Source organism: Nanorana parkeri, unplaced genomic scaffold (genome assembly GCF_000935625.1).
Source record: "Nanorana parkeri isolate BGI_ZX_2015 unplaced genomic scaffold, ASM93562v1 scaffold476, whole genome shotgun sequence".
Lineage (NCBI taxonomy): Eukaryota > Metazoa > Chordata > Amphibia > Anura > Dicroglossidae > Nanorana > Nanorana parkeri.
In genome coordinates this window covers 525,525-540,581 of record NW_017306744.1, presented here as the reverse complement: position 1 = coordinate 540,581, position 15,057 = coordinate 525,525, and the positions used below count along the sequence as shown (strand labels likewise).

Genomic DNA, 15,057 nt, shown 5'->3' with positions numbered 1-15,057 from the left:
GGTTTAGCCAACACCATGGGCTGCCCCTTAGGTAGTGCTTGTGTTTTTTGCCTAGTGTTCTTCTCCTGAAGGTGGCGCTATAACACTTAATTTAAATAAGTGTGTAATAAACCACGCATACACCACCTTTTATCAAGGACTTCAAACATCACTGAATAAGGCCTTGGAATATTTATGCTCTTTCAGATACCTGTGAGTGCCCTGACCATCTCTGTTTGTATTTATACAGTATATGTGTATTAATATCTGATTGATATAGATACTGGGTAGTATGCGATATCCAAAAATATATTTCTAATGAAGCGGTCTGGTCTGCCCTCTCTATTCACTTTTTCACTTTAAATCTATCCTAAAGCATAATGCTTTTTATCACAGATGCATTCTTGTTAATGACACCACCCCCCCCCCTCAAAGCTGCTTTATAAATAAACTAAATCTCAGAAATGTAGTCCAGTTTCAACTAATTAGTTCTAGGTATATGGACACGCTTTTTTCATATTCCCTTTACGCTACTTTTCCATTTGAGGTTGCTGGGGTTGAAGGTCGGTCGGTGCAGGGTATAGTTCGCATGGATAAATTAGAAAACCAGATGCCCGTTGGCCTTGATGAAGCTACCATTTGAAGTAGTTTAATGCCTTGTGATGCACTCACATTTCTGTCCCATTTTGTCTTTTCAGAGGCAGTCTAATGCATCTCAAACTTTATGTGATCTAATCCGATTGAGCAGAGATCAGTGCAATCAAATGCAGGAGATATTAGAGACTGATCCTTTGTTAGTAACTCTTGAATCGTGAGTATAGGTCTCTTTGACCGGTTTTTGGACTGCTCCTTTATTTGTGATGTGCAAAAATTATAACTTAAAGCACTCAAATACATATTTGTTAATATCTTGTTCACCTTCAAATTTTTATACAGATGATTGTTTGGTTTGCTGTTTAGCCTTTGCATTTACTAGCAGAATTGTGCCCATTCCCAGAACAGGGCAGGATTCAGATATGGCAATGATAAAGAAGCATCTGAGCGGCAGTATGTTCTGGAGACAAGTGCAGGGGCAATGATGGGGAGGGCCAATATGCGTTAGAAGTGCGAGGCGTATGATGGGATAGTAGGCGGGAGCATGGTGGGTAAATATAGGCAGGAGCGGAGTGTGGAGGCTATTACAACAGACAGTATATGTGCAGGAGAGAAGTCCAGAAGGTATGACAGCAGGCAGTATGTACAGTAGAAGAGTTCAGTGGGTATGATGGTGCAGGAGGAAGTGTGGAGGTTATAAAATGTGCTGGAGGTTTAGTGTGGAAGGTATGACAATTATGCAGACTGTACAGGAGAGAAGTGTGGAAAGTATAACAGATGGCATTATGTGCAGGAGAGGATCATGAGATATGATGGCAGTCAGCAGGGGAGGTGGGGGGACTTCTGAGGGTTGTCGGCAGAATTGCCTGATGCTCTTTTCCTCGCTGCTCAACTCGGCAAAGAAAAAAATATAACAACAAAACTTTAACCCGGCTGCTTGCCCACAGCTGAGCTGAACCGAGAGAAGAAACCACCTGCCTGGCGCCTGGAACTGCATGTCCCGGGCATCAGGCCATACAAAGTAAATGCAAAATGTTATCCAAAGCAGGGGTAGAGAAATAGATTATATTGGGGAACATTACAGTGTAATATTCCCTAATATACTCCATTTCTCTAATTTTAAAGAAATTTCAGCACAGTGTGAAGGGTCTGGGCCTCTCATTCTTAACCCCCCTCCCCCAGCGTCCGTCGGTCTCTCTCACCTCCCCCCCTGCCTCCCCCTTCTCTGAAAGGAGGAGGGGGGGAAAGAGTGAGAAGCACACACAGGCCGATGCTCAGAGGAGGAAGGGAAGCATGAGAGAGACCGACCGACCAATGCAGAGAAGCTTTCAGCGTCGGTCGATCTTTCTCTCACCCCCCAGTCTCTAGCACATCCCCGGGGACTCTGTCTGCAGGGAAACACTTACATTTCCTCCAGACAGCCGACCTGCAGCTCCTCTTCTGCCACATTCTCCGACGCTTCTGCCCGGGGAAAGCAAGCTCCGCCCCCTGCACGCACGTCTGAGGAAGATTCCAATAGCAGGCAGGCAGGGGGGGCCCGGGACATGCAAAATTGCATTAGTCTTATAATTTCATAATAAAAAGTTATAGCTTGGAGCCCGGCCGCCTGGGCACCTTTCAACTTCAGTGGCTGTACCCCCTGATGGCGACCTTGCAGGATACGATCTTGGGGGCCCCCTTCTTCCTCGCTGGGCCCCCCCAAGTGGCGGAATGCCAGGGCCCGGTCGCAATTGCGACCGCTGCGACCCTGGTAGTTCCGCCAGTGGGACTGGGTGTTGGTGGGTTAACACGTATGCGGTTAAGAAGTGGCACTCGGGGGTTAACTCACCTGAGGACTAAGCTCTAAGGAGATGACACACATGGGCTGAGGACTGAGAAGGGGTTAATGCTCATAAGCTGGGGGTAGGTGAAAGAGTTAAATTGCAGACTGAGAAGACTCAGGTGGAGACACTGGAAATTGTGTGTACTGGAGGAGCGATACTGGTGAAAGACCAATGTGTGTGATAGAGGAGGTGTCCCATTGGGGAAAGACCAGAAGAAGGCCGATTCCCCCAGAGATAAAGTAAAAGTACAACTTGCTGATTATTTTATAGGAGTATAACACTATTCCCGTGAGCAAAGCAGTTTCTAATTGTGATACTGTAACAACAGCGCAGTCTGATACTGTTCCATTGCTTTGTATGTGCCTGCAATACACTCAGTTCTTTTATATTGGGCAAGGGATTGGCCTCCTTCCACTTCCTTTGATGCTCATGTGCTATCCTGTTGTCCTCTTGTCATACATCATAAAAAAGATGGGATTTCCTAAATATTTCTGTTTTTGTAATCTTGTATCTGTTATTTTGTAGGCAGCAGTGTGTGGAGCAACTTTTGCACAATATGTTTGATGGAGAGCAGACTGACAGCTGTGTTGTTAGTGGCACTCAGATCTTGCTGACTCTACTGGAAACTAGAAGATCAAGGTATGTCAGTACAGCAGTGCTGCCTAAGAAGGCCATGTGATCGATTTTAAGGCTGAATTGCCTGTTTACAGAAGCTAGTCTATTAATAAGCCTGCATCTGATTTCTAGCTTAGCATTCCATACACATCATATATGAAAATGTAAACTTGTTTGGACCGATACTTCTATTTTGTCTCGTATAGATTGGCTCTGAGCTAAGCTCATACTTTCTTACTTTTACTTTCTCTCTTGCAGTATGTCACTAATAGAGTGATTCATTACTTCTTACTGCTTTTGTTGTTCTCTGCAGTACGGATCCTCTCCTAGATTCATTTCCTCAGGGATATGAAAGACCAGCTCCTGCTGTAGTAAGCAGTAGTATTCTTCACGGTATAGAATCACGCCTGAAGGATTTTCACCACCTGCTTCAAAATCCTCCAAAGGTGAATTTTTACTTGTTAACATTTTACCCTAGAATTCAGCATTGCAAACAGTGTTCATTAATTAATCCCTTCAATAACAATGCTTAAGAATCACTATTTCATCTGCACTAAATATTAGTTACAGGGCTCAAGCTATTTTAAGTATATGTGGCTTGTTATATCCACTGCATGTAGTTGTCTTTTACTCTATTGTCTACTGAGGGACACAGCTCTGTTGAAATCTTATACGTAGGGTTATGCTGCTGCCTCTAGGAGAAATGGACACAAGGATTGAATTAAATCCTGGGAGTTCTTGCTAGCTAGCCGACTAGACTTAGAGATTCATCCCAGATATGTAAAATCCTGGAAGTTTCTCTAGTACTCAGAAAACAGGACGTTTCTGGTTTACCTACATATGCTTTGTCCTAAGGTGGTTGTGAACAGGCCATTTCTGGTCTCAGTACTTATAAGACATCCTGCGGTGGTGCCGAATTTCCATCGTTGCTTCAATCATTCGGTCAGACCAGTATTGTCTAGGGATTCCTATTAAAGCGGACCTTTACACTCAAAAATCTAATTCTACCAATGCATCCCTCTATGTATGATGATTAATAATAACATAGACATGTCAGATGTAAAATGCTTTGACTTTGAAATACTTACACTTGCAGAGCATTCACTTCCTGCTTTAAAAGTGCAAATTACTTCAGTTTCCCAAAGCAATGCGCACTGGGATTGCCTTGCCATCAGCAGAACATTGCTGGGAAATCTCATCTGTAATCTCAGGGAAAGGCATTTTCCTCCCCTGAGATGATGTTCATGGTCACATGTCCTAGTCCCATGTCTACTCACATATGCCTGAAAAGTCAAGTCATTACTCACGGCCCAGCTCCCTGATTGCTCAGGAAGCCAGCTCCATGCTGATTGGCTGGGAGGCCAGCTTCCCAGCCAATCAGCATCAAGCCGACCAAACGTGGAGCCGACTTGCCAGGAAATCAGGAAGCCTGGGGGCCTGTCATTACCCACTGCCCGGTTTCCTGATTGCCCGGGAAGCCGGCTCCCTGCCAGCATTGGCACCAGTGTCGGTACTCTATATCAGCGAGTACCAACAGCAAAATATCGGTACTCGATACTGAAAAACTGGTATCAGTGCATCCCTAGTGTAATGCTTAACGTGTATATCCATAATAGATTACAGGCCTGTTCTGGGGTTTGTGTACATTATCTATAAGAGGCCGGGACATAGACTTTGTAACATGTTAAAAATTCTCCTGTGCATGCATGCACATGTGCGGCTACGATTGTGATTTTCAGAGCCGGTGGGTTTTCTCTCACTCTAAACAGCTGTGGTTTTGAAACAAATGGCTAAGGTACATGGCAACTAAGGAATAATTTTTTATATGCTGCTCTTTTGCTTATGAGAAAAAGGATTAAGGGGACACAGCCACTTATTCTATCCACATGCATAGAACAAGTGCAGTGGCGCCTCTACTGTCCCTTTGCAGATTGAGTGTCTTATCAAGGGTGTCTTATGGTGGTTGATGTGTTAACCACGGGAAAGTTTTTTCTTATAAAAGGGAAGATTCTCACAACAGAAGCCAGTCTTGTGGGATGGGGTGGTGTATTAGATCATCTGTCTGTGCAAGGCCTTTGGTTTGCAGTGGAATCCAAGCTTCCATCAGTCTCCAGGGCAGCACATGGAGTGTGTCGGTAGTGGAGGAGGTTCATTTGATCTTAGATTGGGCGGAACTTCATGTTCCAGCAATCTCAGCGGTCCAAATTCCAGGAGTAGAAATCCAGGATAATGGTCTCTTCATCAGGAGGTGTTTTCAACATCTTTTTGAGCCTTGGGGGATGCTGGATGTGGACCTTCTAGCTTCTTGTCACAACATGAAGGTGGGCCGATTTTGTATCCATAAAAAGGGATCCAATGGCAGATGTGGTGGGTGCCTTAGTAGCTCCGTGGAATCAGTACACACTAATGTACAGTATGCTTTTCTGTTTATACTTTTGTCATATATTATAAAGTTGATGTTTCTGCCTCTTCTGACACTGGTTTTGGCAGAAAATTTGTTCACACGGCTGTTTTTAATTATATAAATTTACAGTTCCTTTTTGTTGTTGAACGGGTTATCCTAGTTTTTATGGTGCCCATCCCTCTGTTTTGGACTGCTTTTGAACATTCCTATGTATCAAATTTCTTTAGAGCTGTGTCCCTCAATGGATGATAGAGAAAATAGGATTTTGTTCTTACCGTAAAATATTTTTCTTGGGAGTCCATTGAGGGACACAGCTCTAAATAAATTTCCCCTCATTTCCTTTCATACTGCTTGCTACACCTGGCGGTGTGAGGTGGGAGCGGTTATGTTCTTTAAGTGGTAGGCTTTTAATTTGTTGTTTGCATAGCGTTCATTTCTCCTAGAGGCAGCAGTATAATCCTACATATCAGATTTCTTCATAGCTGTGTCCCTCAATGGACTCTAAAGATTTTACGTTAAGAACACAACCCTTTATTTCCCCAGCTGCTACAGGTGACCACAAAACAGTTTTTCTGTTGTTTGAACTGGGTACAACATCTTATGATTAAAAGAGCCAGCCTTGCAATGCTTAGTAATGATTATTGCATTAGTTCTATCATTTATATTACAGAAAGAATCAATCTTGACCACTATTGGTATTCTGGAAGAACCTTTGGGCAATGCCCGTCTCCACACTACACGCCTCATCGCTGCCTTGTTGCACGCCAATACTCCCAGTATTAACCAAGAGCTCTGTCAGCTTGGTACCATGGATCTCTTACTTGTAAGTACTTCAGATAAGAGGCCGGGATTAACTGCAGTAGCTGAAGAATAACATGTTTTATGCTGCTTTTCCATGTTTATTTGAAATGGTTACATAGCTGTTGTGTCCAGCAACCCGTAGCTGCCAATTACATCAGGATAAAATAGCTCAGTTCACAATATACGGTTCCAAATTTTTCTGTGCTACCCTTAGTAAGGGCTTTTTTTGTAAAAACATTTCAATATATTTGAACTTTTAATATATTCCTTCTCTATGTCCTTATACACCACACTCCAAAGCAGTAAATTTCTCTCCATTGTCTCTAATAAGTTGCCGTCTTTTGCATTTCTTGTACAGTAACTGAAATAACTTTTTTCTTTTTGTAAATCTAAAACTACAGCTCCTGATCCCAGTTAAACTCAGGAGCTATTAGAGCGAAAGCTAGAAGAAAAGGGGATTACCGGGTTAACTGGAAATGCTTTTTGTGCCTACTGTGCCCTTTTTAAAAGCTATAATTGTTTGTGCCAATTTTATTTCATATGTTTTTAACTGGTTCTTTATGTATTATGTTAAATAAACATGTAATATATGAAAGTGAATTCTTAGAGCACTATAGGTTATCTAAAGAGACAGCAACAGCTGCCTTCCTTGATGCTTGCTTTGTCAGACAGAAACTGAACGGAGCTATCCGATAAGGAATAAGAATCCCTTTGCAAGGCAATTTTAAGGCACTCGTGGGCCCAAAGAAAGCTTTCATGAGTGCCTGTACCCCACCCGGCAACCATTTTTTGTGTCTTATAAAAAAAACAAGGCAGGAACCTAAATTTGAAGATGTACAGTGTACAGACTGGGTGGTCCAGGGTATGTAACATCCAGTACAGTGTTCAAAATCAGGCAGTCTGGAGTATGTAAGGAACTTTACAGCATACAAAGTTGAGCAGTAAACCATATGTAACACACAGTACAGTGTAGCGGGCAGTGCAGTTAGGAGTATATAATGTACAGTACAGTGCACAATAGTGGGTCTGTCAGTTGTATGCAACATGCAGTGCAGTATACAGAATTCTGCTTTCAGGAGTGTGTAGTGTACAGTACACTGCACAGAGTGGCAATACCAGAAGTATGTAATGTACAGTACAATGTAGAAAGTGAAACTTTAAATTTGAATATAAGAGACACCCTGGCTTGGAATTGGCATGCGGTGCACACAGCCCTGTGTTGGAGGTAAGCAGGAGGAAAGAATGCCTGGTGTCTGTGTTCAGTGGGAGGAAAAAAGCACGGTGTTGATGGTGAGTGGGAGAAAAACATGCTTCAGCACTAGAACATATGTATTCTATCCCTGGTCAGGGGGAAAGTAAATGTCTGGAGGTTAGCGGTAGGAAAACAGTGCAACATGTCATTGTGGTCAGTGGTGTCTGTAGGGGGGCTATTAGTGTCAGTAGGGAAACTTTGGTGTCAGTTAGTGGACAATGGCTTTGGTGGATTACTTACCCTGACCACTCCCTGCTTACTGCACCTCAGCCTCATTCCCTAGCCTTGACTTTTCCAAATAAAGTTTTTTTTATTGGTTTACAAATATGGAAGACATCTTCACATATATTTATACATTTGGTGTAATTTCCGAAGGTACAGAACTGTTGGGCACTCGTTACAGAGACAGAAAAAAAAGCAGTAATGCCGCTCAGCAATAGATATCATATTAGTACAATAGGTTGACAACTTCAGGTGATACATGTATGTTATTGACAGGTAGAATAGTGTTTACATTTCAGATATACATTCCAACAGCGGGGCTCTGGCGTACAGCATACATCTACTATGGTGAGTGTGGAGAAGGCTCCACCATCATTCGCTATGACGTGCGCTCGATAAATGGAGCTCAAGGCTCTACTCCCAAAGGTGCCGGTAGCGCCCCAGCATGTAGAGAAATGGCATGCACTCTGATTGGAATGTACCCAGTAGTTGCCCCCCTTATGGGTAACCGAGCGTGTCAATATGCGACACCTGACATGACTAACAGACAAGACAACAGGGGGGGAGGGGGATAATGGAAGACAGGCAGGAGGGGAGAAGGATGAGTGAGAGAGGTTTTTGGGTTGCACGTAGGTGTGATATGTGTAGGAGGGTATTGAAGGTCAATTATATAACAGAGTCGGCGCGAGGTAGGTGAGGTGAAGTACTTATCAATCCAGGGAGACCAAGTATTTTCAAATTTGCTCATATGGTCATTGAGTTGACCTGTTCTTTTTTCCTGTGACATAACCCAGTTGATGTGGTTAGTTACACTGTGGATACTGAGGGGCTTTGTGAGCCAATTTTTAGCAATTTCCCTCTTTGCAGATGTACATATATGCATGGAGAGATTAAATTGTTTACGGAGGAGCCTTTCAGGCTCCCTAGCCTTGACTTTTATAAAGAAAATATGTACAGGTCACCTTACATTCTCAAATTGTACCTAATAATTGTGCTGGCAAGAGTACTTTCTTGTCCCCCTGCATTAAACACTCCAGAGAACCACATGCTGATCTGGCAGTGCACAGCACGCCTGCACTTTCAGCCTTTGTCTCCACAGAGAGGGCCAACCACTCTTCCTAAAACACCCCATAGCCTTAAGTGACATGCACGCTTCAGTACTGGAAGATGTGGACAGCTACCAACTAGGTTGTCTTAAAAAAATAAGTTTTGAAATGCCACCTAATGTAGCTTCCTGTGATGGTGTGGCAGTAATGCCTTAATTCAGAACCAAGTTGCCACTTATGTCGGCTGTGCCTTCTTGTTGCAGGGGATTTGGCAACCAGCATTATTACTGCCAATTCAAGGCTGTAGCTTATTAATCAGCACCTGCCCACTGCTTTCGGAATTGGCAACACTTGGCAGAAATCCTCCTACTGTGAGCTGCAGTGTCTGGGAGGGGGAGAATGTGAGACACATATGAAGGAGGATTTGTCTTCGTCAGGGGGCTTGTGCATCACATAGTAACTGGATTTGGTACTTGCTTAAACCATCATACAGGAGCTTTTAGTTGTAGTTTAAGAATTGCATACAATATTCCAGATAAATTCTCTCATCTCTTCTCAAAAACAGGACCTGTTTTTTCGGTACACCTGGAATAATTTTCTACATGTCCAGGTTGAGTTTTGTATAGCGGCAATCCTCTCCCATTCTCTGCAAGATGGAAGAAATGCTTCAATTGTGGATGAGAGAAAAAATGAAGAGTCACTTAATGGCAATACAGAAGAGTCTGAGAAATCAGTACCTGAGGAAGAGGATCTCATGATTACACATGTAAATCTATTTTTAGAAGATTGTAGCGTCCTTGTATTTCTTTGGCTTAGCTGTGTCAAATCACTTGCAGTTTTATGGCTCTTGATTTTGAACCTGTTTGTAAAATACTACCTTTACAACTTAAATACAATTAAAAACTGAGTAAAGCAGTTACACTGCTAAAATCGGATGCTTTCACAAAATATTGTGCTGACATAACACTAGCTAATTTGGATTACTTTAATTCCTGTTTTGATAGGACTATGATCCTTTGCTAGAAACTTTCTAGAATTTAACTACCACATTTCTGAGGAGTCACTTCTTGACTGCTTAAATCAGCAACATGTTGCTCTTTTGCTGCTCCATTATGGGTAATGGAGTAGATCTTAAAGGAGAATTATGAGGGAGCGATTTTCACTCAGCCTCATAATCTGTGACAATGAAACTGTCACAGGTTGGCTCAGTAGATCAGGAAGTGAGCGAACACATACCGGCGCTCGCTCACTTATCGATCCATCCTTGCAGAGAGCCGTGACTGTCACTCACGGCGCCCTGCAGGGATTTCCCCTCCCCTGTCCGATCCTCCAGAGCTGACTGGCGGAACGGACAGCGGAGGGGGCGGGTACAGCTGGCTCTGCCTCTAGATAGGCAGAGACAGCTGTCACTCACGCAGCTGGGTGGATCCAGACAGAATTGCCGGGATCCGCTGCGGCGTCTCAGTATACCGCGAGCTGTAGCTCGCGGTATACAGAGCTTAGGGTGACGGTAGGACCCTAGTTTGTGTCCTCCTGTTACCCTTAGGAGAACTATGGGTGAAAAGCCCTAACCCCATAGTTCTTCTTTAAGTGATAAATTTTTTTTTACATTTCTATGTTTACACTAATTTTACAAAGGCATCACAGAGTAAAAAGTTTTATTAAAGTGGACCTTGCAATACAGGCAAGGTCCACTTATTCAATGTTGCCTCTTCTCCCTTAAACGTTTCATGAAAGTAGAAAAATCATTCTATGATATTACTCCCCTTTCCCTGACTTCTGTAGTGCAAGGAAAGAAGTAATTCTCACGGCAAAGTGATCCCGGGAAATGCTGAGTAGCCCAAATCTCGCAAAAAGACATTGCAGTGCATAGCAGGATCATCCTCTAGTGAGATTTGGGTCTACTTAACATTCACTGAGATCTCCTCAGAAGAAGGATGCTGCTCCTTGTCAGGGGAATGTACGGGCTCAGCCGCTCGTGTGCATGAGCTCTTATAATAGTAGCAGTGATTTGGTTATTTTTATTGGCAGCTGGAAATGACCATATTACAAAATGTAATATCAGAGGCCTTCTTATCTTTTTGCTTTATTGTAGTCAGTTCTCTTATCTGTTTAAGACTTCATATTCAGTGAAAATTATGATTTTGTTTTAGCTTTTCCAGAAATGCTGCCTGGTACAAAGAATATTGGATGCCTGGGATACAAATGACAAGATTCAGTGAGTTATTGTGCTTCATGTATTTAGAAACAACGACTTACATTGAATATTGATGATGTTAAAGAGCATATTTCATTACGTTTTATAATTGTTATATCTGTGGCTATTTCAAATTGCAAATTCCCCATAGCAGCCACTTTATAAGACTCCTTTTATATAATCCCTGCCATCCAATCCATTGTGAGTGGTATAGGATGGTTAATTACCACTATGCCTTACAGCTAGCAGGCATGATTGTAACCATTGAAAAGCTCCCCCGTTTAGAGCTACAGACCAACAGACTGGTGATGTGCAGTATTTTGTGTGCTGCTGTGAAATAAGACTTGGCATGCTCTGTGCTCTTACAGGAAAGTCACATGGTAAAAAGAAATAAGGTAACACAATGATATGTCACCCTTGCTGATCAGATTTAAGTCGAGGAAGTTTTTTCAGTTACCTAGTGATATTGCAACTTGGAGCATATACAGTGTGTGCATTTACTTATGAATATCTCTAGATTCTGAGAAGCTATAATGCTATTTTATTTATATTATACGTGTCTTTGCTTGCAGGGCTGCAGGAGGGATGAGAAGAGGGAACATGGGTCACTTAACGCGCATTGCCAATGCAGTTGTACAGAATATGGAGAAGGGTCCTATGCAAGCACAGATCAGTGATATTATTACAGGTAATATTGATATATATAGAATCAGGTGTTTGCCTAAAATACATTTGATATGAGTAGTCTTTACTATCAAAAAGGCTTCTTTTTATATCTGCAACTAGATTTGTAAAGCGTCTCACTGTGGATCAAAGCCGAATGTGCTTAATGTTGTTTACAACTTTGTAGAGCTGCCTGAAGATTGCAAAGGAAGATGGGAGACTTTTGTTGAGGAAACATTGACTGAAACTAATCGCAGGAACACTGTGGATTTGGTAAGATTTGCAAACTTTTATTATGACCATAAACCTCAAAGCACAATAGGAAATGCAGGAACGTGTCTTTATGCAAACTTGGCTTCCAGGTACCTTTTTATAGACATGTGCACTGCCAAAAAAATCGTTTAGTTTCGTTTTAAATTCGGATTTGTGTTATTTCGTTTTTCGGGATTCGGGTGTGAAAGTCAATTCAGATTCGGAATTCGGATTCGGACGAAATTCGGTAGCGGTAGTTCGAACGTTCGTTTCGTTTTCTGTTCTTATTCGTTTCTTATTCGTTTCGTTCGTTTGCAGCAAAGTGACATTTGAGGGGGAAAAAATATTTTTCTCCTTCTCTAATGTCACTTTGCTCCAACGAACGAAACGAATAAGAAACGAATAAAAACAGAAAACGAAACGAACGTTCGAACTACCGATACCGAATTTCGGAAATGGAAATTCGGATTCGTTTGCATTCGTTATGTCTGTAATTCGGAATTCGGATACATCCGAATGTCCGAATTTCCGAAAATTCGTCCGAATTTCGATTCGGAACGAAACGAATCGCACATGTCTACCTTTTTATACTTGTCTATAAGCAATGGTGGGCAAGAAATGTGCAGATGCCACCAGGCGCCAGCGGGAAGAGTAGCAGTAGGTAAATGTTTCTAACCTGTACAATTGCTGAATCCTCTGGCTGCTTATCTTTACAGAAACCCTATATACATGTCCCTGAAAAACCTCATGTCTGGACTATTGGAGTCCTCAGACTGCAGTGGTCGCAAGCGGGCCACAATTTACCTTCCCCCACAGAGTCCCCCTCAGGCCTTCCTCTGCTTTTGCGCTCCCTGAGAAAGAAGGGACTGCTTCCAGTTTGGTGGACCAAGCTTAAGAATAGAACCTGTCTCCTGACATATCTCCTAAGCTCGAGGACACTCTTTCTGTCCTCATGGACACATTGCATACTTTTTTTACAATTAGAGCCGCCAATGTTGGCCTTGCCCAAAGATACTAGTCTGTGTTCAGTTCAGTTTGATTTATGCATTTCCTTCTGTGAAACTCATTCTGTTGATTCACATTGCTCCCAATGACCCAGGAGACCATGGTATGTGGAAATAGTCAAACTCCTGGCAGACTTCGGTGTACACTTATGATTGTCCAGACCTCCTGGTATTCCACCATGCTTTTTTTAGGCTGTTTAATCTCAGGTCCATACACTCCTGAAAGCTAGAAAATCTTCCTCCTGCAAGGTCTACCATTGCACATTGAAGGCTTATTTCACTTGTTGCGAAACAAGGAAGTTTCATTCCAGGAAAGACAGTGTGGGAGGCATCTCATATTTCCTCCAGCCTGGCCTAGACCAGCATTTAGCCTTGAATTTTATCGAGGGTCATATTTCTACCTTGGCAATTCTCTTCCAGAGACTAATTGTCTCACTCCCTACCAAACTACTTTTTGCAGGAGGTCACTGGTGTTGTCCCCCCTGTATGCACTCAGGTGACTCTGTGGGACCTCAACTTAATGCTGCAGAACCCGACCTTCAACCCCCCTTGACCCTACTCACTCACAAGGTTGCCTTCCTTGTTTACATCGCTTCTGCCAAATGTGTTTCTTAGTTGGCATCCTTGCCTTGTAAAGAGCCTTTTTTGGTGCCCAAGGATATGTTAGTATTGAGACCTAAGCCTTCTTTCCTTCTAAGGTGGTCTCTTTTTTTTCCACCTTAACCAGGACATTGTTTTACCATCCTTATGTCCTGCACCTAAACATTCTAAAGAAGTCTCTCTTCACTGTTTGGACAAGGTTTGTGCTTTTCAAATTTGACCTCTCTGCTACAGCTTCCAACTGTAAGTCTGACTCCATCCTCCTCACTCCTGAAGATCCCTGTAGGGGGCAGCCAGGTTCTCATTTGCTAGCTTGGGTTGCAAAGTTTTTCAGGTAGCTCTCTGATTTTAGGCCCCTTCTGTTAAAGTTTCCTGTTTGGGTGTGTTTTTTGTTTTTCAAGGGCTTGTTAGCTGTTTGCTGTGGTTCTCGCCCCTCTCTTGGACTGATTTTGCAAGTCCCTTTGGTATCGGATAATACTCCCTGTGTCCTTTGATATAAAAGCAAGAAAACAGGATTTTTGTCTTGTAAAATATGTTAATTGGAGTACATCACAAGACACGAAAGGGAATTTATCAAAACTGGAGCAGACAAAATTTGGAGCAGCATGACAACCAATCAGCTTCTCAATTTCATTTTCAAATCTTAACCCGAACAAACTGAAGAGAGAAGCTGATTGGTTGCCATGCACAGTTGCTCCAGATTTGTTCTGCTCCAGTTTTGATAAAGTACCCTCAGAGGGTTTTCTTCTCTTTTGTGTGATCCTCTCTTGTACTGCTTGCTCCAAAACTGGGCAAGTTGAGAGTGGGAGGAATTATACAGGTAGCTGCATAACCCATTGGTCCCAGAATTAACTCCAAGTGTTATACTCCAAGAAACCAATTTTACAGGTAAGACAAAAATCCTGTTTTTCCTTCCCAAGAGAAACTTTAAACTCTCCACTCCCAGACTCGTATCCATCAATCCAGCAGCGACTCTTTGCTTCTGCATGAGAGTCCCCGGGCTAATAGTAGCCTCCTTCAATGCAGTTTTTCTCCAGACCCCTATAACACATTATTTTTGTCTTGGGACAAGTTAGTCCAGTCCTTGTAAAGATTCATTGCGTCTGTGACGAAAAAGACCAGTTGTTCCCTGGCTTGATAGCTTAGGAATCCAGTTCTATAGTCGGGAAAGTTTTTTCCTCCGGTCTTCTGGAAGGTCATTTTGAGGAGAGTTTGTGAGCTGGAGGCATTATTCTGTAAAGAACAATTTATGAGCTTGGGACAAGGTGGTATTGAGGCCCAGATTTTTCCTTCCTACCGGATGTAGTTTTGGCCTTTTACCTCAACCAGAACATCATTCTTCTGTCCACCTGTCTGGCTCCAGTTTATCAGATTTCCCTCCCATTGCTTGAATTTATTTGGGCTGTAAGAATTTCTCTTGCAGCCACTGCTTCCTTCAGAAAGACTGGCTCTGTTATCCCTGATGGTCCCTGTAATGGTGAATCTGCTTCTTGTTTCACCATTTCACTATATATAGCTCAGAAGGACCATTATTCAAGTTTATGTTCTCAAGGGCCAGGCACTACACTTTCCAGTCAAGACACACTCTGCTAGATCTGTTGATGC

General features: G+C 42.7%; 1 protein-coding gene across 2 annotated transcripts in view; it reads left to right on the top strand.

Moving 5' to 3' along the window:
• Positions 1-15,057, top strand: part of PPP6R2 (protein phosphatase 6 regulatory subunit 2) — a 64,975-nt gene that overhangs the window by 29,665 nt on the left and 20,253 nt on the right. For both annotated transcript variants that reach the window (XM_018560755.1, XM_018560754.1), the window contains exons 7-14: positions 678-790; positions 2,922-3,035; positions 3,325-3,457; positions 6,086-6,238; positions 9,302-9,502; positions 10,890-10,954; positions 11,506-11,621; positions 11,784-11,869. In XM_018560755.1, the coding sequence (XP_018416257.1) occupies positions 678-790; positions 2,922-3,035; positions 3,325-3,457; positions 6,086-6,238; positions 9,302-9,502; positions 10,890-10,954; positions 11,506-11,621; positions 11,784-11,869 (981 nt within the window). The remainder of the gene's footprint in view (positions 1-677; positions 791-2,921; positions 3,036-3,324; positions 3,458-6,085; positions 6,239-9,301; positions 9,503-10,889; positions 10,955-11,505; positions 11,622-11,783; positions 11,870-15,057) is intronic.